The sequence below is a fragment of the Chrysemys picta genome, chromosome 15, assembly GCF_011386835.1.
Source record: "Chrysemys picta bellii isolate R12L10 chromosome 15, ASM1138683v2, whole genome shotgun sequence".
NCBI classification, from domain to species: Eukaryota; Metazoa; Chordata; order Testudines; family Emydidae; genus Chrysemys; species Chrysemys picta.
In genome coordinates this window covers 481342-508101 of record NC_088805.1, presented here as the reverse complement: position 1 = coordinate 508101, position 26760 = coordinate 481342, and the positions used below count along the sequence as shown (strand labels likewise).

General features: G+C 51.0%; 1 protein-coding gene across 4 annotated transcripts; it reads right to left on the bottom strand.

Annotated features, from left to right (window-relative positions):
* Window positions 1-1631: 1631 nt before the first annotated feature.
* GAL3ST1 (galactose-3-O-sulfotransferase 1) lies at window positions 1632-26302 on the bottom strand. 4 transcript variants are annotated; one of them, XM_024109539.3, is made up of 4 exons: window positions 25900-26302; window positions 12677-12744; window positions 9631-9764; window positions 1632-6647 (listed from the first exon to the last, which is right to left on the bottom strand). In XM_024109539.3, exons 2-4 carry the CDS (start codon window positions 12677-12679, stop codon window positions 5498-5500), a joined length of 1287 nt encoding a protein of 428 aa, XP_023965307.1. In that variant the 5' UTR covers window positions 12680-12744; window positions 25900-26302; the 3' UTR covers window positions 1632-5497. The 4 variants fall into 4 exon arrangements, with proteins under 4 accessions (XP_023965307.1, XP_005278851.1, XP_065424470.1 ...); XM_005278794.4 differs by lacking the exon at window positions 12677-12744 and having other exon boundaries at window positions 25900-26298; XM_065568398.1 differs by lacking the exons at window positions 12677-12744; window positions 25900-26302 and adding an exon at window positions 16200-16287.
* Between the last annotated feature and the right edge of the window lie 458 nt (window positions 26303-26760).

The following is a 26760-nucleotide window of genomic DNA, read 5'->3' as shown; positions in this document are numbered from 1 at the left end:
AACGTGTGGATGTCTGTAGGATCAAGGCTTTGGCATCTGCACTGCTTCAGTGGCCAGGGTTCTGTTCTGAATATGGGTCTATTCCTGGCTCTGCCACTGCCTTGGTGGGTGAGCTTGCAGCTTGGCAAGTCATAGTGTTAGGCCCAAAAATATGGAGTATAAAACATTGTTTGGCCAGCTTAGCCGAAGTGAGGCTAACAGTAGTTGCTGGGCCATTCCTGCCTCTCTGTGAAACCTGAGGACAAGGTTGCTTGAGCTGCAGAGAACGAGATAAGAGGGGGGGGCTGCATTCTTGTACCAGAAGTGCTAGGAACAGTTTGTTTGGACATATGGAAACTTGCAGTCTCCACTCCCTGTTTCTGTTCTTCATCTGTTCTTAACTCCCTCCTTTCTCCTAGTTTCTGGTGCATGACGACAAAGCTGATAAGTTGCTGAGGCATCACGAATTGTTTGTAATGTCAAAGAAGATAGAAAGCTTCTAATATTCATGCATATCTAACTAATAAAGGGGGGTTGGATTGTTTTAACTATGACGCGACGGAACTGTCTATATAACCCTACTAGTTGTTAAAACCGTGGCTGGTTCTCTTTGGAGACGGGCCGCTCTCTATTGTTGTGTGCACTCTTCAATAAAGAGCTTGTGTTTGGACCTTGCTGGTGTTGCCTGTCTCTCTGCGGTCAGACAATGAACTGTGCCGTCTGGGTTTGAGTCCCCGACAATAGTCTCTCGCTGTGCCTCAGTTTCCCCATCTGTAACATGTGGATGACAATACTGACCTGCCATTGTAATGTTCAGGGTGGAAAATGCACAAGCATAACTGAAAAGTTGATTCTTTCTCTGCACTCTGAGCATCTGTGCAATGACTGGGTTAACTCAGTGCAACCGTGTGTAGACGCTCACTTCTGTTTCAGAGCACCTGACCCGCTGATTTCTTACTGAGTTAACCTACGGCCCTGCAGAGCTCTCTTAACCAGAAACAAGACTGTCCGCACCAGGGCGTTGCATTGATTTACCTGCATCAGTTTCTAACCCGATTTAGTACAATGAGTACCATGTTCCCACACAGGCAAGGCCAGATTAGGACAGTGCCAGATGAGCAGTGGCAGTTGCTGGAGAATCCCAGCAGGCCCTGCCAGTGGAGCATGCTGAAGGAGACTGCCAGTAGGGGAGCTGGGTAGGTTCCCCCGTATAGGCAAGCGGGGGACCCCCAGCAGTGAGTCAGAAAGGCTGCCTGGAAATGGATCCAGGAATCGGGCATCAGCAGGGGGAATTGCTGAGGGGCGGCTATGGCAGGAAGAGTCAGGGAGGGGGAAACCCAGCTGGAAAAGCCCTTTCCAGCAGGAGTAGTCAGTGACAGCTGCTCAGGATCCAGGAATAAGGCTGTGCCCACTTGCTCTCCATCCGCTCTCCTGGGATTTCCTCTTGGGAGGTCAGGCCTGAGCAGAGGAGGTCAGGAGGGGGAAAATGAAATCAATCTGCCCTTTGCGATCAATGGGGACAGACTTGTCCCTTGGGCCAGGTCCCCCCATCCCCTAAGGCTGCTGCCCCCAATGGGTCTCCATATCCATTGCTAATGGGGCCGGGACCCCTCTGCCAGCCCCCAGGGGAGAAGAAAGAGACGACAACGAGAACAGCTGAATGGTTCATATATTAAAAACTGTCAAATATACAGTATAATTGTCATACAAAATGATCATTTTAGTCCCTGTCTTTCCAAGCAGAGCAGAACGTTAGACACCCTCCTGCCAAGGAGTATCGATGGCACCCAATGGCTGTGGCCGGGAGAGGAAGGATGCCGTCTGACAGCAAGGTCCGGGGTTACCTTCCACTTTAAAGCACATGGGCCGTGCACGAGGACCACAGATCCCCGCCTGCATGGCTCCTTCTGCATCTGAGCAACTTTAAAGACGGAACAGGGTGCGCTGGCACTACCGTCCCATAGGCCACCCCGAGGATGAGGCTTTGCACTCTGCTCTGCTGTATGCCAGTTAGGGGTCACCCTCAGGCTCCCGCCACAGCCCTGGAGATGCTGCTGAGAACTGCTGATGGGGCACAGAACCAGCCATTGCCTCCTGAAGTCCACTCACAGGGGAGAGACAGGGACCAGTCTTCCCTGAAGCTGCCTGCTCTCACCCTAACGTGCCCCCCAAGTCCTGTCTGTGAGGGAAGTCTCTCTCCAGCACAGCCCCATGAACCTGGGGCCTATGCTCCAAGCAGTTGTCTTGGGGGGGTGGGGGCATCACCCCGTCCCCCATCTTCCAGACGCCTGCAACCAGCTCCTTTGCCGCTGCCACATGCCACCGCACCCAATCCCCGCCATGCCCCCTCTGGAGCACCCTGGGCTGCAGATTCGGCAGAGGACCCCTTTGCCAGCAGCTGCATATGGGCTGCGGGGGGAGAGGCCTTTAGTGCTTGTCCTGCTCTCACTGGGCCTCTTGTCACTCCATGAACTGCTGCCCTGGGTGTGAACCAAGCGCAGTGCTGGCAGAGCAGCAAAGCAGGTCATGTGGCCACCCCAGCTCCCCTGTGGCCATGGGAGGTTGAGTCCATGGGGTGGGGGCAGAGGGCCCTGGGCTGCAAATGCAGGACAGGTGAGTTCTCCCCTGCTGGAAATTCCTGGTGGTGCTGGGGGGTGGCTGGAATCTTGTCCCCCTCCCCCACCACCACGGAGTCTCCAGCTGCTTCATTCCCAGAGTCCAAGCTTGTAGTGGCAGGTGGGCCGTAAAGCTGGGGGATTCAATGCCAAGCAGGGGCTCCCCCCACCCCTCCCCTCTTCAGACAGTGCTCCCTCAAAGGACTGCCCTCTGTCTGCTCTTGCCACCCTCCCTCCTTGCCTCTGTGCAGCTGGGCTGCTTCCACCCCGTTCCAGGGGGTTACTCCCTGTATAGCCTGACGAGGTGTGCCTCTAGCTGCACTGCCCTGGGGCCCCTCCCTGCTTGCTAGCTCCCTCCTAACACGTCCATGATGGCTGCTGCTCAGCCCAGTCCCTCCCCAGGCTGATCCCCCTGCGTCGCCCTCATACTGCACCCTGGTTGGGTCCCATTGCCCTTCGGCTCTGTCCCATTCTCCTGCAGAGAGGTGCAGTGGCTGCAGGGTTAGCGGCTGGCTCATTGTGAGGGGTCATAAGCATAGAAGCTGCTGAGAGCTTGTCTCCTGCTCCCCCTTCCCCTCTGGACTCCCCACCCCAGCCAAGTGTCAAAGCAAGAAGAGAAAGCAGGTTACATGCTGTCCTGTCCCCTCAGCCTCTCTCCCAAGCCCTCCCTGTACCCCCACCAGTTCTCACCAGATCCCGTGGCTCATGCCCAGCCTCCCCTCTAGGGAGGGGCACCATGGGACCCTCTAACTGGTGGTATGGGGGCAGGAAGAGACCACGCTTTGCTCTGCTGAGGGCCAACCAGCCATGGTCCAACAGGAAGATGGAAAGCTTGGAGCATTGAGTCCACGCTGGCTCAGGGAATGATACACACAGGGCAACTGGAGCTATGGGTTACAGTGGAAACCTACCGTCCAGTGTCCAGCCCTAGGCCTGAGACCCCTGCAGCGAAGGATCTGACAGTGGCCAGGTTCATGCAGTGAAAGCTCCACAGGAAACAGCTGTTGGAGACTGGGATTTTGTTGACAGACACCCTGAAAGGACTTTTATCATTTCTTTTGTTTTGCTTTGAACCTGCTAGGCTGGTTAGAAATTCAAGGACCACAAACCAACCCAGAGAAGGCTTGTGTAGTGGGGTTTTTATACATGCCCGAAACTCAAGTGTTGATGCTGCTTCAATCAATATAGTCATTTTGCTGGCTGCTAGTCAATAATGTGCTATAAGGACCGATGGCCAACTACAGACTGAACGCCATAAAAACACGTACATAGAGGTTGAGCTAGGTGCAGCTTGAGCTGGTAATATATACCACTCGGAGTAGTATGACTCATGCATAGACTGTTCAATATCAGTGCTATGGGAGAATCAGTTTGATTAAATGTGATACATTGACCATCTTAATGCATTTAAGGACTGCTGCCTTGGGGGTTATTTTCCATATATGGACTGGTCTGAGTCAGTGCAGGTAGAAGACTATTGTGGCCAACTAAGCCCTCTGATGCAGATAAAAACCAGCATGTAGACACATATTGACCTTAACACACACACTGTATATGGTCTACATGGAACTGACAGTCTCTAGGCCAGTGTGAATCAGTGCAAAGGGCTGTCTCTAGAATGGACAAAGAGTGCTGTCTGGTGTATCAGCCATAGTGTGACTTGTGCAGCTCTAAACAGATATGCAGGCAAACAGGCTGGTCAACACCCCCTCTCCCCCCCCCCACACACACACCTTCCCCACACACACACTCCCTCTTATATCCCCTACACAAGATCTGGATATTCTCTGTACTGTATTGTACACAGCCACCACATGTCAACCATGCACGGATTCCTGTATGTGCACCCTGCACACACTGAGATTGACATAGTGACACATCTAGAGAGACCAATGTTTGCTGCAGAGTACTGTTCACACAACAAATACACAGTGTAACAGATCAGTCTCTCACACACAGAGAGAATCCTGTAATGTAACAGGCTAAGGCTCCCCGCAAACCACCAGCAAATATACTGGCCATCCCCCCATTAATTCCAGTGTTCACTGTCATGTACTATTTACACACACACAGAGTAATGTATTGTTCACAAGCGCAACACACCCAGAATATACAGTATAACACATCTGACATCCCCCATCCCCCAGAGATTCCTTCACACATTGCAATGCATTGCATACACATTAAAGCATACACCCATCAGTGTGCAGCACAAAAACTCAGCCATCAGTACAAACACACACACACACGCAACCCCTATAGCTTATCTCCTGTTTACGCTGTGACAGATATACTGCTATTAACATGAGTGACTGACCCGGGCTGGGATCCCGCTGTCACAGACGCTGCCCCCAACGCTTTCAAATGGAAGCAAGAAAAAAAAAACATTGTGAAAAGCAACCCCCAAACAATTAGTAAGATACTGTAATCAATTATAGTGTCCCGTGTCCTGGTCTTGCTCCTCAGGGCCTGCCCTCAGCTCATTCAGGGGAGCGGGCTAAGATGGTTAGACTCAGTGTTGCAGCACTGACCTGAGGATGCAGTGGTGGAAGCTGACCCAGGAGAACCTTAGACAGATGGTGTTGAGGAGCTAGGTGGGAGGAGGGGTGGCCAACTGACCCTTTCCTTACTCACACCCCAGTGAATCTCCATCTGCAAGTGTCAGAGGTTCCTCTTCCCTCCTGTGTAACCAGATCTCCAGAATAGGGGGTGGGAGGCATGGTCTCTAACTTACTATTCCCTGTTGGAGCCTCAAGCCAGTTCTGCTCATTGACGATGCATCATGTCCCGTATCCAGCCAACAGACGTACGGAAGAAATGAAAATGAAATCACTTGGTTCTTCTCTTGGGTGGGGATGGGGGCAGCAGAGGGGAGGGAGTTGGGGAGAGCTGCAGTTCACATGTTACCACTTTAAGAACTCCCGCACGTGGCTCCAGAGTTTGGTGATCCAGAGGTTGACGCCCAGATCAGTCAGGTACTGGATCTCGGGCGTCAACATCTTGCGGCACAGCTTCCGGTGCTTCTTGTTGATCTTTTTCTTCAAGTTGTAACCCAGGATGGACTTCTGGCCCAGCGGCTGCCATGGCTGCATGGAGGACTCCTGGATGGCGTTGGCATCCACAGGGTGCCCTCCATCGATGCAGATGCTCTTCATCTTCTCATTCTCCTGGTGCAGCTCGGCCACATCCCTGGCCATTCGCTCCCACCCATAGGCCTCCACCTTGCGCCAGAAGGTGGCATTGAAGTAGCGGTAGAGCTTGGCGTCAATGAGGTTCCAGTAGGTGGCCTTCTCATAGAGCTCACCCGTCATCTTGGAGACAGTGGAGTCCTTGCGGGCGTTGAGCTTGAAGTAGAGGATGTCCTCCAGCTCCCAGCACAGCAGGTCCTTCAGGAGCACTAGGGACTCATCAAAGTACTCCAACAGCATGACCAGATGGAAATGTTGGTCGATCTCCTGGATGTACTGGTCCACCAAGGGGCTGTTGGCATTCATGTTGTTGTCATAGCCCAGGTCAAAGAAGAGCAGGTTCTGGAGGTAGTGAGCATTGAACCCGTTAGGGTCATAGTAGTGCCATGGATCACGGAGGAATTCTGCCAGCTTGTCCTCGCCTTGCAGCTTCCAGGTGAGGGGGATGATGCGTCCAAAGTAGTGGAAGGAGGACTCGAAGAGGTAGGCGGGGTCCCGCAACACTGTCAGAAAGATGGTATCAGCTGGCAGTAGCTTGCGCACCTCCTGGTACTGGAAGCGCATGTGGTTGCAAATGATATTGAAGCACATGCCGGGCTGGTAGTCCTGGACCTGGCTGCGTTCAAAGTAGGAGGGGTAATAGAAGTCATTGCGGCCATTGGGGAAGGCAAACTTGAGGCGGTGCTTCTCGCCGAAGCGGAAGAGGATGTTTAGAATGGTGCTGCTGGCTGTCTTGTGTGTCTTCATGAACATGATGTCCAGCTTGGGAAGACATCCTTGCCCCGGGGGACTGTGGGTGCTGTTTGCTGCACCTGGCACCCTGGCCTGGGCAGGATAGGAGGAGCAGGAGTAAGGGATAGGAATCCTGGAGGAAAGGAAAGAACAGGCACATCCATGAGGGTTGGATCTCTGCGCTGGCCTTGCTCAGTCACCACGATCATAGAATCATAGAATATCAGGGTTGGAAGGGACCTCAGGAGGTCATCTAGTCCAACCCCCCTGCTCAAAGCAGGACCAATTCCCAACTAAATCATCCCAGGCAGGGCTTTGTCAAGCCGGAAGGAGATTCCACCACCTCCCTAGGTAACCCATTCCAGTGCTTCACCACTCTCCTAGTGAAAAAGTTTCTCCTAATATCCAACCTAAAGCTCCCCCACTGCAACTTGAGACCATTACTTCTTGTTCTGTCATCCGCTACCACTGAGAACAGTCTAGATCCATCCTCTTTGGAACTCCCTTTCAGGTAGTTGAAAGCAGCTATCATATCCCCCCTCAGACCAGACCAGACCAGCCACGAGGGCCCTGCAGAAAAGAGCCATTCCTTTCCAAGGGAGTTCAGCTTTGGGGAAAGGTGCTGGCTCAAGGGCTCTGGGCACAAGAGTCCTCTCTTGATCCCCTGAATGGGTACAGCACAGACAGCCACATGGCAGGTTCCCAGGCACACACTGCCCGCACTGAGGGACCAGCTGTGGGGTGGAGAGGAAACCAGGCTCTGTATAGTTGTTTTGACAGGGTCTCTTCCTGAAGTACCTGGGCTGGGTCCATGGCCCATTCAGTGCTCAGCCTCTCTGCTATCATTGCCAGCAAGAGGGCCAATGAGTGCAGGGGTGATGTGCACACCTGCCCAGCAGGAACTAGCCTGACATCACTGTAAGTAACCCTGGCTACTGTACATCCATCAGATGAGAGCTGCTTTAGTCTCTATGGGGGGATGCTGAAAAGGAGTTAGGCTCCTAACTTCCATTCCACCGTGCTGTCCTGGGCTTGACTAGAAACAATGGCTGGGGTGAAAGGCTCCACACTCTATTCCCAACTCCTGAGCCAACCCATCCCCAGGAGCCAACATCCTTCGGTACAAATGTAGTGAACCAAACTCTGCCTTCAATTGCCACCAATCTGAAGTCACAATTTGGCCCCAAGATTTGAAAGCAAGTTTGTCCTTTCAGAGAATCACGGCAGCCTGAGGCCAGCACCTGTCAGGAACAGCAGGGTAAACAGCAAAGTCAGTGAGGATTTCACTGGAGTTACTACAGATTTACACCAGGGTGACACAAACTGGAATCCAGCCCCTTCCCTTCACTCCGCTGCTGAGGTGCTTTTCTGGCTGGATCACTGGACCTTTGACACTTGCAATAACTGAAGCTGTTGGATTTTGTCTCCTCTCCCCTTCACCAGGTTAAATCTGTGTGTGGCAGCAAACACCTGCTCATCAAGTCTGATCTTCCTTATTCTGAATCTATCTATTGTCCGATGTAAAGAGTTTTATCCTGCTGCCCATCACTGTAGTATCCGAGCACTTTCCACATAAAATCACTAGCAATAGCAAAGTCCCTGGTGGACTTATTAGTCTCTGAAACCTCTCCTTGGAGTAGTCGTTTTTTAAAGTGGGCAAGCCCCGCTGATCCCTGCTGCCGGGAGGGGTCAGGAGGGACACATAGGGTCAGACTAAACCTCACCCTATCCCCGTATTGCTTAAGAGGTGGGGACCAGGCTGTCTTTCATTGGAGAGGGAATGTTCCTTAGTCTTCAACGCGGCCCCATATTGGCTCTAATGCTGCAATAGTGCAGCCCTTATTGTTCCATCTTTGTGACAGCCCCCTCCATTTACCCCAAGGAGAAGGAGGAGTTTGTCCCTGTGAATCGGCAGGAGCCTGGAGGTTTTCACCGTTCTGCCATTTCTGCACTGCCAATTGTCCTTTCCCTTCCCATTCGCAATATAGAGCATGTGGCCCAGAGCGCAGAGAGCTGCCCGGGGAACGGCTTCTAGGATGGCGATAGCTCAGGCTCAGTGTGAGTAGCCCAGGGACTGGGGAGGACATTGTGATTGGAGGCTGTAATGGACGGGGCTATCGCTACACTGGTGTGTGTACAATCTGGTGGCTGTTCCCATGTGCAATGAGACTGAGATTGGTGCATCTCAGCCCAATTCTAACACACGCATCTCCATCACAAATGCCTCCACCATGACTGGCACCCACTGGCCTCTTGTCGGCAGCCTCAAGTTAATTTAGTGAGACAGGAGATTGAACTATCCTTTAGAAGGGACCTGGCCAAGGCAGGACTGTCCATCTACCACTGTCCACCATGCTTAGATAATAATTATACATCAATACCAAGCTCTAATGCAGCACTTTACATCTGTAGCTCTCAAAGGTATGGAAGTGAGAAAGCACACAGGTGGGTAATGGCTCACAGATCAGAATGGCCCATCACAGGCAGAGGCAGCTGAGCAAGCCTCTCCAGCCAAGGGGGCTCAACTTTGCCATGGGAGCTCTTCCAGCCATTGGCTCTCTTCTGAGAGCTGGGGTGTTGTTTTGTGACATTTATCCTTGTCCAGTAGAACTGGACTGAGCCCCCCAGTTGACTTCACACAGACGACAACTTTCAGGATGACTACACTACAAACCCCACGAGTGGCAGCGAGTCTCAGAGCCCAGGGCAGCCAACTCAGGCTTGTGAGACAAGGTTAACAATAGCTGTGTAGGTGCCAGGGCTCGGACTGGAGCCCAGGCTCTGAAACCCGGCCAGGAGTGTGTGTCTCAGAGCCCGGGCTCCAGCCCCAGTGGGAACATCTGCACTGCTATTTTTAACCCTGTGGCGTGAGCCTGAGTCAGTGGATGTGAGCTCTGAGACTCACTGCTGGGGGGTTTTCTTTGCAGTGTCGATGTACCATATCACTCCTTGATTGAATCCACCTGGGCTGGAGCTGACCCAATGTGGCTCCGTACCCCACCTGCCAATCCCCTGAGCCAGCCCTTGCCCACCCCTGGAGCCAGCATTTCTGAGCGGCCGGAAAGGAGCTGTTCTAGAGAAAGCCCAGACCCCATGGCAAGGAGGGACTCACTCACTCCATCATGCTGACTTGCAGGGGTGGAATCACGTAGGAGTACAGCAGTAGCATAAAGCTGGTCAGGACAGTTCCCAGAACAAGCCCCTTGCACATGGACCTCCAGTGCTTCTTCTTCTGCAGCATTGTGGTCACCTGCAAATCCCAGAGAGAGGAGCAGTTAGGGAGGCAGACAACCAGAGAGAAGCCTTCAGTAACTCCCTAGAGACAGACAGAGAGAGCGAGAGGATGGCCAAGGTAGAAGGGACAGAAAGGGAGAGGAGATGTGGAGGACACAAACATCCCAGGGAAGAAAAGAATTCTGATTCCTAGATTATTACCCCAGCAGGGGCAACTGTGACCATCTAGTGTGAGCGTCTGCATAACACAGGCCAGAGAACTTCCCTGAATCCATCCTACCTGAACTAGAGCAGAGCTTCTACAAAAACAGCCAATCTTGCTTTAAAAATTGCATGCGATGGAGAATCCACCACAACCCTTGGTGAACTGAGCCAATGGTTAATTACCCTCACTGCCCCTTATTGCTAGTCTGAGCTCTTCTGAAAATCTGGCCCATTGTTGTTAATGTGTGCGTGGTTAGAAGTTGTGGGTTTATGCTAATGTTTTGGTGCAGCAGACGGAGCAGTGGAAAGGAGCAACAAAGAAATGAAACAAAGGCATATGCGAAGAAATGGGTACATTCTCTCTTGCCTATGTTATACTACAGATCAGACCAGATAACCACGGTCCCTGCTAGCCTTAAAAATCTATCACTCCATTTTGGGATGGACTGTCTGTACACAGAGATGTTAATTTACTGATCTATGGCAACTAGGAAACCAACCAGTAGAGTTAGTGCCACTTGACATACCCAGATGATGGGTTCACCAGAAATGCCTAGAGACAGAGAGGATTAGTGTTATTTCCTATGGCAGGGCAGGCCTGAGAAGGAGCCCGAATTTACCAATGTACATTGCCAAAGAGCCACAGGAATACGTTAGCAGCCCCCCCATCAACACCCCCCCTCCACTCCCAGAGCCTCCCGCCCACCAGCAGCCCCACCGATCAGCATCTCCCCCTCCCTCCCGATCAGCTGTTTCATGGTGTGCAGGAGGCTCTGGGGGTAGGGGGAGGAGTGAGGGCATGTCAGGCTCCGGGGAGGGGGGCGGGAAGGAGTGGAGTGGGGGCTGGGCCTGGGGCAGAGCCGGGGTTGAGCAGTGAGCACCCCCCGGCACATTGGAAAGCTGGCGCCTGTAGCTCCAGCCCTGGAGTCAGTGCCTATACAAGAAGCCGCATGTTAACAGCTGAAGAGCCACATGTGGCTCCGGAGCCACAGGTTGGCCACCCCGTCCTATGGTAATAGCTTGTTCCACAGACATGCTACCAGACTCTGCTCCGTGTATACAAATCTGAGGGCTAGTGTGCAGTGGTTCTCAACCAAGGTTACATGTACCCCTAGGGGTACGCAGAGGTCTTCCAGGGGGTACATCAGCTCATCTAGATATTTGCCTAGTTTTACTTAAAAAGCACTAGCGAAGTCAGTACAAACTAAAATTTCATACAGACAATGACTTGTTTATACTGCTCTATGTACTACACTCTGAAATGTAAGTACAATATTTATATTCCCAATTGATTTATTTTATAATTATGTGGTAAAAATAAGAAAGCAAGCAATTTTTCAGTAATAGTGTGCTGTGACACTTTTGTATTTTTAGGTCTGATTTTGTAAGCAAGTAGTTTTTTAAGTGAGGTGAAACTTGGGGGTAGGCAAGACAAATCAGACTTCTGAAAGGGGTACAATAGTCTGGAAGGGTTGAGAGCCACTGAGCTAGTCTACACTACACTTGTACTGATGTAGCGCATTTGGTGAAGATGCACTATGCCGATGGGAGAAGGCTCTCCCGTCAGCATAATTACTCCACCTCAACGAGAGGCAGAAGCTGTGTTGGTGGGAGAGCGTCTACCGCCAACTTAGCACTGGTACGGACAGCGCTTAGATCGATGTAACTTGAGTCATTCAGGGGGGTGGCCTTTTCACACCCTTGAGCTACATAAGTTACTTCGACTTAAGTGGTAGTGTAGACAAGCCCTCAGGGACAAAGGAAGAACATCAAACAGGGATAAAGAACATTCCAACCAAGCTGCCAAATTGAGGATGGCTATTGTCATTTTTAAATAGAGCTGGGAGGGAAAGCGTTTTCCTGTCCTGGGAAAAATGTTGAGATTTCAAAAAAATGTCCTCTCCCAAATCAGGATGAAAAGTTACAATTTCGAAATTTTTTGCAAAACCAACAATCTGAGTCAATCCCAATGTTTTGTTTCAATAATTTCAAAGTGTTTCATTTCAATTTTGACCTTTTTATTTTTATCATTTTTACTCTACTTAGCTGACATTTAGAATCAGAACATTGTTCCAAACCGAAAAAGATGAATTTTTCATTCTGACAATTTCAAAACCATTTTTTCAAAAAAATGTTCAAAATAAGACATTTGTCAGAACTGACCTTTTCCCACAAAGGTTTTCAGGTTTGACGAATCAGCATTTTCTGATGAAAAATGGTTCATCCAAAAATTCTCGACCAGCTCTATTTTTAAATTATTTTTCTAACAAAATTCATAAATTCATAGATTCCAAGGGACATTAACTGATCTAAATATTTACCTAGTTTTACAACAGGCTACAGAAAAAGCACTAGCATACAGACAAAATAAGAAAGCAAGCAATTTTTCAGTAATAGTGTGGCTGTGACCCTTCTGTATTTTTATGTCTGATTTTGTAAGCAAATAGTTTGTAAGTGAGGTGAAACTTGGGGGTACACAAGACAAATCAGACTCCTGAAAGGGGGACAGTAGTCTGGAAAAGTTGAGAACCACTGCTCCAAATCACATACCACCTCCTAGCATTCTGGGCTCAAAGGAGTCCCCTGAAAAACTCAAGAATGGGATGAAGGAGCAAGCAGTTTTTCAAGCACACATTTAAATTCTTTCCTGTGGGAACCCTCACATCTTTGGCCTGTTGCCAAAATGTCCTCTGCTGCGAAGGACACATGGCTAATTGATCTCACCATGTCACCTCTCTCATCAGGTCCTGCTTTCTCCTGGCTGCTTGGATGGTCACATCCTTTCCAACCAGCTGCAAACAAACAACAACAAAACAACTGGCAGGGTGTCAGAAACAGCAGCTGCATGCTTCATAAGTGCACATCTCAGCCGCTAGGGGTGATGGGGCCTGCCCGCACTCCTGCAGCGGACCCTGTTCCTCTCTGCTCTTCCTCAGGCTCCCCTGGACTCCCGCATGGCTTGAGTCTGCTTCAGCGACCCCCTAACCTCTAAGAGGCCTCCTGGGAAGTGAGGCTACAGGCCTTCTGTCCCCAGGCTCACTACTCAGTGTCCCCTGGGAACCTGGTGGAATTAGAGAGCCCTGCATAGACAATGACGGGTTAAAGACCCCCACACTGACTCCTCTCATGGATAAATTCTAAATCACTTTAAAAAAACCTAGAGAAATTTCCAGACAAAACACGGGCGCATTAAGGGTGAGAAATACCAGCAACCTCAACCCCAGAAGACCAGGGTAGCTATTAAAAGTAGCTTAGGCACACAGTGGTGGGATGGTAAAAACAAGCCTGTATGTGCCAAGTGCAGCTGCTTGAGCTACAGAAATGGTGGGACAGTCCTAGATTCCAAGGTCAGAAGGGCCCACCGTGATCATCTGACCTCCTGTCTCACACAGGGCAGAGACCTGCCCCATAAGAGTTTCTAGGGCAGAGCTTTTAGAAAAACATCCAATCCTGATTTAAAAATTGCCAGGGATGGAGAATCACCACACCCCTGGGTAAATTGTTCCCATGGTTAATTACTCTCACTGTTAAATCTTTACACCTTATTTTCAGTCAGAATGTGTCTAGCTTCAACTTCTAGCCGTTGGATCATGTTAGACCTTTGTGTGCTAGACTGAAGAGCCCATTGTTAAATATTTGTTCCCCATGTAGCTACTTATAGGCTGTGATCAAGGCACTGCTGAAGCTTCTCTCTCTGTTAAGCGAAGTAGATTGATCTCTAATGAAATAGCTGGAGAAAGACGATTGAGTGAGCAGCTTCCAGCCCAGCTGTCGGTCAGAGCACAGCCTTCTGTACATTAACCATGGTGGTCTGTCAGGAACAAATTCACACCAGGGGTTCCCAGGGGGGTGGATTAGGGCATGATCTAGGGATCCAGTCCTTGGGTGGGAGGGAAGCTCATGGATCCACAAAGTCTGGCTTCCAGGCTCCGTGGGATAAGGGCCAACGGCCAGAGAGTTCTGGGTGTGCCCTAGTGAGTCAGGAGTAGGATGTAGCCTGGCAGGGAGGCTGGAGTGGCAAGAGCACTAGTTTGTTGTGGGGGGGCTGTTGGCTGGACTGGAACCAGACCCCTTTTGTCTCAATTTACATACTGGGTGTTGAACAGATCTTCAGACAGTGACCGTGAGCCAAGGCCCAGCTGAGTGTTTGGGTGAGTATGGATTCCAGGTGAAAGGTGACACCATGCGTCTGACGAAGTGGGTATTCACCCACGAAAGCTTATGCTCCAATATGTCTGTAAGGTGCCATAGGACTCTTTGTCGCTTTTTACAGATCCAGACTAACACGGTTACCCCTCTGATACTTGACACCATGCAGGTGAAAGGTGGCTGTGTTTGTTAGACCTTGGGTCTGGTTTAGACTATAGGTGGAAAGTAGACAATAATTAAGACCTGGATTGCTCCCTCAGCCACAGCAAAGGTCAGTTCCCCTGTGTGAGATGGCAGGCCCACCAGCTTCAAAGGACAGCACTGTGGGCCAGCAGGTGGGATCTAGACGCAGTCATGTTTTCTTCTGGCTGGGGTACAGAACATTAAGCCGTCATCTTTATATTAACCAGTGGTTTTCCCTCTGGGGCACTTGGCCGCCTGCTCTACTCCTGCTTTCCTCTCACAGAAGCTGTTATTTCACCACTATGGCTCGTTATCCCTAGGAGTCCCTGCAGAGCGTTTAAAGGCTGTTCACAGCCTGCAAAGACGGACTGCCCCTTGGATGGGGGAGCAGCTCAAGCTGGGGGAAGCCAAGGACTGGAAGGGCCACCAAGTGCTGCTGATACTCACAGGGGCCAAGCTCTCTCCTGGGGGCAGCAGTAGAAACTGACTCGCCACCAGGTGGCACTGGGCTGTTTCTTATGCCCGCAACAGTAGCAGCCCCGTGGGTGGTGGAAACAAAGGCTGAGCATCCCATGACATTCCCACAAGGGCTGGACAAAAGCAGCTTAGGTCATAGGCTTCACGTCTCACTGCACAGCACAGCTCCAGGTGGAGCACCTCCTCCTAGTTCGCCACCAGCTTCACTTCCAGCCACACACTGGACACGCTGCATGGGGCCTCCTGCCCAAGCACTGCTTAGCTTAGGGCATCAGCCGAGGGGCAACAGGGACGGCAAAGGCAGCAACTTGAGGTCAAAAAGCAAAAGTAATCTGCACCCAGCTCCAGTGACTCTAGACAAGAGCATGGGCACTGCTAGCTAAAGAAGCCCATGCTGTGCCCGTTGAGTCCAGAGAAGCTGCTGTAACCATTTGACCTTCTGTGTCTCCAGACAGCCCCCTCCTCACCCTACACTCACACCAATCAGCTCAGTGTACGTGGCAGACAGCAGCAGCCAATCTGAGCCCAGAGGGACCAGCATTGCCACACAGATGGCAAGTGTGTAACGGGATGTGCGTCACTGGGTCACGCGGGTCCCAGGCCTTCTGACTTTACCCTCCTGTCCAGCTCCCTCTCTCTTTAGACTGTAAGCTCGTCAGGGCAGGGACCGTGGCTTTCTTTAGGTGTGTGCAGACCTAGCGTGCTTGGGGACCTGCATCCATCATTCAGACTAATTTCCAGGGCCTGGAGCCACTTGTGTGCACACAGACACACACACGAAAGCCAAACCATCCAAGCAGGGGCACAGGTGCCCAGAAATACACATAACCTAGTCTCAGGGCTTGTCTACGCTTACATTTTATAGCGCTCTAACTTGCTGGCTCAGGGGGGTGAAAAATCACGCAGCAAGTTTGAGCACTTTAAAGCACTAGTGTGGACAGGCGCCGAGCGCTTGGAGCTATTCCCCTCATGGAGGTGGATGACCACACTGCCACCGGAGCACTTTGAAGTTTCTAGTGTAGACGTAGCCTAAGTCTACACACCTGGTAGCAGAAGGACACACACGGCAGATTCACTCCCACAGGTGGCAGCAGTGCACAGACATGCACCTGCCAGGACAGCCTTATAGATATTCATGAGGCAGTGAACTTTTCACCTGCTCTCCAAGGAAAGGGCTCTCCCCTTCTTGAGCCCTGCAGCCCAGCCTCCCCAGGGACAGTCTCCTGCTGCTCTCTAGTTCCATAGTTCATAGGCACACAGGATGCACCTGATCCTGGATCCAGAGGAAAACCACTCATTCTTACCACCCCACCCTATGCACAGGGTGCACACAACCTTTCCTGGGAAGCACAGCCCCTCCTGCCTGACCCCCTCAGCTTGTCTAGGAAGCCCCAAGCCAGCCAGCAGGGACCAGAGGGAAGTTAAAAGGGTACAGCACCTGCAAACCGTCAGCCGTAACCTGCAAGAGATGAGTTCTCTGGAAGTCCCAAGGAGCAGAGGAGACGGGCAGGTTCAAGGTCTGACACTGACTGAGGCTGGAGCTGCCTGGTAGCGTGTGAGTGACTGCATTGCAGCAATGCTGTCCTCTGTATCAGGACAAGGAGACATGCTACCTGGGGACGGGACAGCTGCTTGCAGCAATGCTGGGCTCCAGGCAAGGCCCACAAAGGTTTTGGGCGGCCCAAGGCAAAAATCTGAAACGGAGGCCCCTTCGTACTTCCAAAAACATTATCATGTGTAGACCAAAGGGGAGGAGAGAGCCCAAGCCTGTTGTAGTAGTAGGATTTTATGTTTGTATTTTGTATAATTCTATAGCTGAGCTGATTTCACGGCAGTAACAGACTTTTATGGGTCACCACTTTGTTGTAGGCTTAGCATTTTAAAATAAGTAAAAGAAGGCCATGATTGGTTTTCTTCTGCATTGCAATTTGATGTTCCTGTTCAAAATGTTCTGTGTACATTAATTCTGTTTTGTGTGTGAATGAGGAATGGGTGTTAAGAGATAAGTATGAAGGCCATCACTAAACCAGATGTTCTAGGGAGGAACCGGAGACAGACGCAAGGGTGCCAGGAGGCTGCAACACACCCCTATTGACATGTCAGAGGAGGGCAGATTGATGACTCTAAAGATGAGACAGGCACCTATCAATGGGGACAAGATAGCTGTGATCAAAACCAGCATGATCAAAACCAGCACTCCCCGAAAGACTTAATGAAAGAACAAGATAAAGGATGAGAAAAACAATTTAAGAAAACAAGCACTCATCAAACAACAATTGATTACAGCATGATGGTGCAAGACTCATTGGTCCCAATGAAGGAAAATCACTGTGTAAACAGGGTGCCTTGCCATGAAACTTTGGGTTCATCCTGCCAAGACTTCCCTGGAGCATTGTGTTGCGACCGACAGAACCCGGTTCCTATCTACCCGTGATCCTGGCCACTAGATTGATCCAGACTCTGGACTGGTAACTATAACATTGACTGGCAGGACTGTCTGTGTGTGTGTGTGTGTATGTTATTGAATGAATATGCTAATTGTTATATCTTCAATAAATGTGGCGTATTGCCTTTTTCCCTGGAAAAGATCTTGTGTGCTTCTTATAAGCATAACACTGTGGGGTCTCTGCCCTCCCTGTCACTCTGTCACCTTGAAAAGTATTAGACAGGAGAGGTGTACATTCTTAACAGTGAGAACAATTTACCCAGAGTCCTATCTATCCAGGGCCGGTGCAAGGAAGTTTCACGCCGTAGGCGAAACTTCCACCTTGCGACCCCCCGAGCCCTGCGGCAGCTCCCCGCCCCCACTCCGCCCTGAGGCGCCCCCTGCGCGGCAGCTCCCCCCCGCCCTGAGGTGCCCCCCCCCACGACAGCTCCCCCCCTGGGGAGCCGTGCAGCAGCTCCCCACCCCAGCTCACCTCTGCTCCGCCTCCTCCCCGAGCATGCTGCCCCTGCTCTAATTCTCCTCCCCTCCCAGGCTTGTGGCGCCAGACAGCTGATTGGCGCCGCAAGCCTGGGAGGTGGGAGAAGTGGAGCAGTGACGGCGTGCTCGGGGAGGGGGCGTAGCAGAGGTGAGCGGGGTGGGGAGCCCTGCGGCAGCTCCCCTCCCCGCCCTGAGGCACCCCCACGGCAGCACCCCACCCCCTCGGCCCAGAGAGCCGTGTGGCACCTTCCCACCCCAGCTCACCTCTGCTCCGCCTCCTCCCCGAGCACGCCGTTCCTGCTCTAATTCTCCTCCCAGGCTTGCGGCGCCAAACAGCTGATTGGCGCTGCAAGCCTGGGAGGTGGGATAAGTGGAGCAGCGACCGCGCGCTCGGGGAGGAATGCTGTAAAAAAAAATTGGGGGCACTGCTTTTTGGTGCCCCCAAATCTTAGCACCCTAGGCAACTGCCTAGTTCGCCTTAATGGTAGCACTGGTCCTGTATCTATCTATCTCATAGAACTGGAAGGGACCCTGAAAGGTCATCAAGTCCAGCCCCCTGCCTTCACTAGCAGGACCAAGTACTGATTTTTGCCCCAGATCCTACATGGCCCCCTCAAGGATTGAACTCACAACCCTGGGTTTAGCAGGCCAATGCTCAAACCACTGAGCTATCCCTCCCCCCATGCTAGAGTCTCCATCACTCCCCATTTTTAAATCAGGATTGGAAGTTTTTTCAAACGCTCTGCTCTAGGAATTATTTGGGGGTTGGTCTCTGGCCTGTACGATACAGGAGGTCAGACTAGATGATCACAGTGGTCCCTTCTGGCCTTGGAATCTGTAATTTCCTCCATCTGTGTGAACTTCCCCCCAACAGTGCCCTCTCTGTATCAGTGGGGATTCCTCCCTTGTCCGTTCTCTCTCTTGAGGAAGGGGAGTGGGCTAAGCGCTCAGTGCTGACTGGTTGCCTCTGAGATTCCCATCTCACTGAATAATGAATAGAACCTGTAAATGGATCCCAAGGTTGAGGGCAGCAGCCGGTAACAGGATTCCCTTATCCCTGACACCTAACACTGCAGCCTAGTGTCTCGGGCAGAGCTAGCTGCTTCCCTTCCACTAAGACTGGCCCACAGGAAGAGTTCTGGATCTGAAGCTGCGTGGGGGCAGGAGGGTGCCAGCCTTTTGGCCATTGGCATCGTCTAGTGATAGGCAGACCTCCCGGGGGCAGTGGGGGGATGCTCTCACAAACTGCCTCTCTGCTGCTGTCCTTTCTACCCTTCACCGGTGTATCCCTGGCAGCCTTCATACCTGAGCACAAGGATCAGAAAGCTGATCCCCTTCCCACCAGCCTGGCAGCAGCAGCTATCGTCTTTCTAATGCCTCACTTCCTCCGAGTCATTCAAGAGGGACGTGGCACCTCAGCTCCCAGCACAACTTCTCTTCCTCTGGCCCAGTGGCCATGACCCCAGGCCTAACGCAGGAAAGATAGTCTCCTCCTGGGCTTATGACAAAGAGCCACCCCATCCGCAACCAGAGGCATCATCATCAAACACCAGTCTTTGTTTCCAACCCTGACACCTCCAGGTTAGGAGGGGATCTATCTAGGCACTGACTGAAACGGCTGATACCACTGGGATGGCAGAACCAGGAATACCCGGGAGGTTTAAGTTGGACAATAGGAAAAATTTCCTGTCAAGGTGATTAAGCACTGGAATAAATTGCCCAGGGAGGTTGTGGAATCTCCACCATTGGAGGTTTTTAAGAGCAGGCCCCACCTCTGCCCCACCTCTTCCCACCTCCCACTGACTCCATCCCCCCTTCCTCCATCGTTTGCTCTCCCCCAGCAATCACTTTCACCAGGCTGGGGCAGGGGGTTGGCGTGCAGGGTGTGTGTGGGATGCAGGCTCTGGGAGGGAGTTTGGGTGCAGGAGGGGGTTCGAGGTGTGGACTCTGGGAGGGAGTTTGGGTGCAGGGTGTGGGCTCTGGACTGGGGCAGGGAGTTGGGGTGCGGGAGGAGGTGCAGGTTCCGTCCAGGCGGCGCTTACTTCGGGTGGCTCCTGAAAGCGACTGGCACACCTTTCTGGTAGCGGCTCCTAGGTGGTGTAGTAAGTGAAGGCAACATAGTAAAGGCCTAATGAAGGCCCAGTATGAGGCCTGAACCAAACTAAAGTAATGGTCAAGGCTTTGCTAGCATAGAAAGCAAAGTTAAGCTATGAGCAAAAGGCAGGCCCTGCTCACAGAAGTTGGCAAGGAAAGGGCTGATGTTGCAGAAATATATATTCATTTAGCATAGTTATAGTATAAACATGGTACCAAGACATACCATACCGGAACATTCGACAGATAACAGGGAACAGACCGACCCATCCCAATGACAGGGGCAAAAGGGTAAAATGATGGATAGAGTTGTTTTGATCGAACCAACAGGTACAAGGTGCGAGGCGGCACCTTACTGCATAGAGGGGTTGTACCTTGCTACGTAGAGGGGTTGCACCTCAATACGTCAGGAGTGATGTGTAACTTGTTTGTACCCGTGTATAAGAATGTGTCCCTGGGGTGGTGTCTTTGTCCGGCCACGGGGGCAGTGGAAAGTCCCTCCACTGAGCCGGGTCCTTGCCAAGAGGCATCTATTAGTAGTATGCCCGGTAGACTAAGTAATCTACGGGGAACTGCAATTGTGTCCGAGATCGCAATAAACCTGGCCGAGGTGCCTTTGTATCTTAGTAGACTCTGTGGTTATTGGGGATTCTCGTCGGGTCTGCTGTGTCAGCTATCTGCGCAGAGCTGGGGCAGCACACAGAGGGAACACACGCACGCAGCCGAGTGATATCAACAGGAGAAAGCAGAAGCGCCACACTGGTAGCCTCTCACAACAGGTGGGAGGTTCAGGGGGTCTCCGTGTGCTGCCCCTGCCCACAGGCACCGCCCCTGCAGCTCCCACTGGCCGCAGTTCCCAGCCAATGGGAGCTACAGAGTTGGCACTCGGGGCGGGGACACCACATGGGGACCCCCTGGTGGCCTTGAAACATGCAGATGCAACATCACATTGCTGCATAAATGTAACAGGGTCAGGCTATCGTTTGTCCCATTACGCAAGCAGCCCCCTAAGCCCCACTGAAATGCATCTAATGTCTCTTGACTCCAACCTCTATAGTCCCCCAAGGTGATTTTATCAAATGGCCAGCAGACACATCTGTCAGAGAAGAGACTGGGGTTTAATAGGTTCTCTTTGGGGGACAGTTTTGTAGCTATTCTCAAGAGTGGCAGTAATAGTAAGATAATGGCCAATGGTCTCATAGCAGCTTCTAGCCCAAAGGAGACCAAAAAAGGAATCACTTCACCCCGCACTGCCAGGCAGCCATCTCTGGGGTGGAACATGGCAGCTCTTTAACAGAATCCTAAAACGTTAAACAACAATTTAGGATATTAAGTCCTGCATCCAACTGAAAATGCACGGGGAAATGTGAAGAACAGGAGATTATCAATGACACCATAACCAGAAATGGGCCAGCACCAGAGCTACTACCCTGATACGTGTGAAAAGTGAGTTGGAATCTTTCACACCCACTAATAGTCAAGACTTTGGTTTTACAGCTCATCCCAAAGACAGCAGCCCCTCCAGCAGCACACTCACACCTAGCGCCATCCAGTGGTGAGTGCAGGAATTCCTTATACACTCTAGTTTGCAAAGGGCTTTGGTATGAAAGTGCCGTAGAAATGCAAGGCATTATTATTCCCGTCTAATCTGGAAACAGAGAGATTTTCTCTGACAAAACCAGCTGGCTCAAGCATCTGTTCTACCCCACAAAGTGCCCAGCATGTAAAAATGAGCCGCATAGTGGGAGCGTTTGTAAACGTGTCTCCCTTGCCATGCAGAAGCTGATGAGGTGGGGAGAAGGGCCCATATTCTCCAATGTGCCTAGTTCCCATTGAAATGCACCTAAATCCCTTTGAGCATATGGGCGAAGGTACTTCACACAGGCAACCAGGGTTCTCTGGCTGCTGAAGTAGGAATCAGATTAGCAGCCGTGTTAGTCTGTATCAGCAAAAAGAACAGGAGTACTTGTGGCACCTTAGAGACTAAAACATTTATTTGAGCATAAGCTTTCCTGTTCTTTTTGAAGTAGGAATAAATCTCTTTTTACACAATAGAAACAAAATACCGTTACTAGCAGTAAAAGGCTGCCCTATGTGTAGGGCCCTACAAATTCACAGCTGTGAAAAATGCATCACAGACCATGAAAATCTGGTCTCTGCCATGAAATCTGGTCTTTTGTTTACTTTCACCCTATATTATACAGATTTCATGGGGGAGACCAGTGTTTCTCAAACTGGGGGTCCTGACCCAAAAAGAGGTTGGGGGGGTCACAAGGTTATTGTAGGGTGATTGTGGGATTGCCATCCTTACTTCTGTGCTGCCTTCAGAGCTGGGCAGTCGGAGAGTGGCGGCTGCTGTCCGGGCGCCTGGCTCTGAAGGCAGTGCCACTGCCAAAGTAAGTGTGGCAATGCCATACTATGCCACCCTTACTTCTGCCCTGCTGCCTTCAAAGCTGAGTGGCTGGAGAATGGCAGCTGTTGACTGAGGGCCCAGCTCTGAAGGCAGCAGGGCAGAAGTAAGGGTGACAATACCACACCATGCCATCCTTACTTCTACAAAGCTGCTGGTAGTAGTGCTGCCTTAAGAGCTGGGCTCCTGGACAGCAGCCGCCGCTCTCCAGCCGCCTAGCTCTGAAGGCAGCGGAGAAGTAAGGGTGGCAATACCGCGAACCCCCTACAATAACTTTGCACTCCCTTCCCACAACCCTCTTTTGGGTCAGGACCCCCAGTTACAATACTGTGAAATCTCAGATTTAAATATCTGAAATCATGAAATTTATGATTTTTAAAAATCTGGGACCATGAAATTGACCAAAATGGACCATGAATTTGGTAGGGCCCTACCTATGTGTAGGGAACCTGCTGTGCAAAGGTCCTGAGCCATTCTCACTGTGGCCTTGTCTACACACAAAGTTGTACTGGTTTAACTGAATTGCTTTTAAATCAACTTAAGTTAGTGTAGTGCAAAGACCCACGTGCACTCTTGAATTGGTTTAAAAGTGTTTTTTGTCAATTCAATTTAAACCAGTTAGAAGCCAAATTAAACTAAATTTATGTAAGCCACATTTAAATCAATTTAGGTGCGTCCACACAGGGTTTTTCACTGAATTAACTAAACTGATTTAAAAGCACATTATAGTGAAATTGGCACAAGTCTGTGTGCAGACCGGGCATAGACCATTGTCACTCCTGGTCAATAGCTTTCAGATGAGTTCATAAAGGGGTTGTGACATCAGCAAACTGGCTTCATTGAAAACTCACTCCTTCCCACTTTCTTTACCAAGGGTACAGCAAAGCCATGACTTCAAGCATAGCACTAGAGGTGCACGTATCTGGGCCAAGCTCCTTCCCTCTGCAATTAATTACACCTGTGATTATTGACAGGGAAACAATTATAAGGAGCATCTCTTCCCTGAGGAGGGACTACAAAAATGGTACAATGGATTTCATGTTTCTTGTGCCTCCAGAACAAATGTGCTCAGTTTTTGACAGCTAGCCCTGGGATCAGAGAGCAAAGCTGGGCTTGTTCCTTCCCATGCATCATCGCTGGTCATTAAAATTCTGCAGACCACATTACAGCTTCAGTGACACTATTGTGTTCTGGGATCAGATAACTGGCCTTGTCATTGAAACTCAGTTGAGAGTTCTGTTGATGACAAATGCTACATGAGAGGTAGATATTTATGATTAATATTTTATTAATCATCATTATTATTATTGATGATAATTATGCACAAGCCAGAATACAATGATGATTTATGATCTGGAGGATTTATGATCTGGAGGATGGTGTATGATCTGGAGGATGGTGTGGACTGCACTCTTAGCAAGTTTGCAGATGACACTAAACTAGGAGGCGTGGTAGATACACTAGAGGGTAGGGATCGGATACAGAGGGACCTAGACAAATTAGAGGATTGGGCAGAAAAAAACCTGATGAGGTTCAACAAGGACAAGTGCAGAGTCCTGCACTTAGGACGGAAGAATCCCATGCACTGCTACAGACTAGGGACCGAATGGCTAGGTAGCAGTTCTGCTGAAAAGGACCTAGGGGTCACAGTGGACGAGAAGCTGGATATGAGTCAACAGTGTGCTCTTGTTGCCAAGAAGGCTAACGGCATTTTGGGCTGTATAAGTAGGGGCATTGCCAGCAGATCGAGGAACGTGATCGTTCCCCTTTATTCGACATTGGTGAGGCCTCATCTGGAATACTGTGTCCAGTTTTGGGCCCCACACTACAAGAAGGATGTGGAAAAATTGGAAAGAGTCCAGCGGAGGGCAACAAAAATGATTAGGGGTCTGGAGCATATGACTTATGAGGAGAGGCTGAGAGAACTGGGATTGTTTAGTCTCCAGAAGAGAAGAATGAGGGGGGATTTGATAGCAACCTTCAACTACCTGAAGGGGGGTTCCAAAGAGGATGGAGCTCGGCTGTTCTCAGTGGTGGCAGATGACAGAACAAGGAGCAATGGTCTCAAGTTGCGGTGGGGGAAGTCCAGGTTGGATATCAGGAAAAACTATTTCACTAGGAGGGTGGTGAAACACTGGAATGCGTTACCTAGGGAGGTGGTGGAGTCTCCCTCCTTGGAGGTTTTTAAGGCCCGGCTTGACAAAGCCCTGGCTGGGATGATTTAGCTGGGAATTGGTCCTGCTTTGAGCAGGGGGTTGGACTAGATGACCTCTTGAGGTCCCTTCCAACTCTGATATTCTATGATTCTATGAATCTGGCTCACTCTCCCAGAGCTGTGTGACTTTCCAGGAGTTAAGAGCATCAAACGTTATTGGGGTTTTTGTTTGGTCACTAAGGTCAGGAAAAGTGAGTCGGACACAAACAGGTAGCAGGTCTGCTGAGCATGGAGAGGGTCATTGCTGCAGACACATTCAAAGCAGGATCTCACTTTAAGCATCTAACTCACTTTTCCTTGCCCATTCGGTTTGTTTACTTTTTGCCTTTTACTCAGCAGGGCTAGTGAAACAGGCTGGTCTGTTTCCTGTTCTGTTTCTTGTCAATTTCACTTCCTGGTTCCCATGCACTGGCCCAAGGCTGGGCTGAGGACACTGCAGGATGTTGGCTAAACCCAAGCTAGAGAGATATCAATGAAATGTGAAAAGAAACACACGAAAGCCTATTAGCTGGAGTCCAGCTCTGTAAATCCTGAGACACGGGCAGTGAACCAAGTAACTGCCTCCTCCAGCCAGTGACTGGCTCTGCAGGAAAAGTCTCTAATCCCCAATCCATTGTCATTGGAGTGGAGGGGGCATTTCCCCCTCTCCCAGGGATGCTAGAGAGGACTTTCTCCTCCACCCAGGCCTGGCCTCTGCTGGGATGTTTATAAGCAAATATGCCTGGGATCGCTTTCTTAGCCCAGCCTCAGTATTGACTTTGCCTTAGGTTAGTGGATTAATAATTAATGCACCCTGCATGCAGGCTGCAAGGAACAGCTCCTGTTAGTTGTGGCTCCCCATTAGCAGGGGGAGCAGGGGGCATGGTCATTGCCAGGCTTTCCACGTGTATGCCACCTTCCTAACGAGAGTAACACAGCTGTGCCCCCGCAGAGAACATGGCCCCAACTGCCCCTCCCAGACAGCATGTCCCCCGCAGCTATCCCCACTTTCCTGTAAACAGCAGGTTTCCCACAATTACCCCACCCCTGCAGCCCTCCCTGCCCCGAAAGCCTGCCCCCAATGGCACTCCTCCTGCAGAGCAGGCATCCCAGAGGAAAAGGAGGGCTCTTACTCTTCCCCATACATCTCCCTCTCCCAAGCCCATGCTCCCTGCTGCACCCGCAAACACTCTCAGTGACAGCCAGACTCTTTACAAACACACTGTCCTGGCACACACAGACTCTGCTACCCCACTGCACACAACAACCCAGCACTCTAACTGTACACTCTCTCTTCCCCACTACAGACAAACACTATCACCCCCTCACCCCCTTCCATTCTTCCACCACACACAATCCCCTATGCACAGCCTCTCTCTCTCACACACACCCAACACACAACCCCCCACATGCTCTCTCACACACACTCTCCCCCTGCATGCTCTCTTTCTCTCTCTCACACACACACTCCCCATTGCAGTAGATACATGGTAAAAAAAAAAACCTGTGAACCTCACCTTTGCCTTGGCTTAAGCGCCTCTCTGCAAACTTCCCTTTTCTTCCAGGGCTCAGTGGGACCAGACTGCATGCAAAGGGCGCTGGGATGTTGCTTCGACATGGAATCTCCTGGGCAGCTATCACAGTGCCAGCTCTTACAAGACAGCTCGCCCCTCCCTAGAAGTTGTGGCCACCTTCCCTATGCCATCTCCATGGTGCCAGGGCCATGCCATCAGCTTGGAACTCTGGAGCCTCAGGGCAAACAGTTTCTTCCCAGTGGTGCCTACTATCTCCAGGATCTCAGTCTCTCCTCCCAGGAGTGGAGCTGGGGCTGGACCCTCCCACCATCTCCTGGAGGGAGAATGTCCGGAGAGTGAGCTCTCACCACCACCCTAGCTGGCTCCCTGGCTCGTCTCTCCTCCCACTTCAAGCAGCACAGAGAGCTCATTCACAACCCTCCCTTCCAGGGCTGAGAACAACAGAACCGTTTGTATCCATCTGCAGCATTGACATCAACAAAGACATTGTCACTGGAGACCATGCACTCCTTCCCCATTTCTCCTGCTAGGCACAGCAAAATCCAGCCCTACCAACCATGGCAGGAGCCCAGGGCCCGGAGCATGCATATAAAACAGCCAGGACTGGGAGTTTGTGGCAGGCACTGGTGTTCACTTGTGGAGCCACTGGCTTTTGGGCCAGGTGCCACTTGACCACAGGACAGGTTTCCATTGGTGGCTAGTGGAGAGGGCCCTACCCATAACCCAGCTCCAGGCAGGCAGGTTTGACAGGCTAGGAAGCTGACGGGTTCTTGGCTCACCTGGCAGCTGCCAGCAGGGGTGGGGTTTCAAGATTGGCTGAGATTTCTCAGTAAACACAGGGAG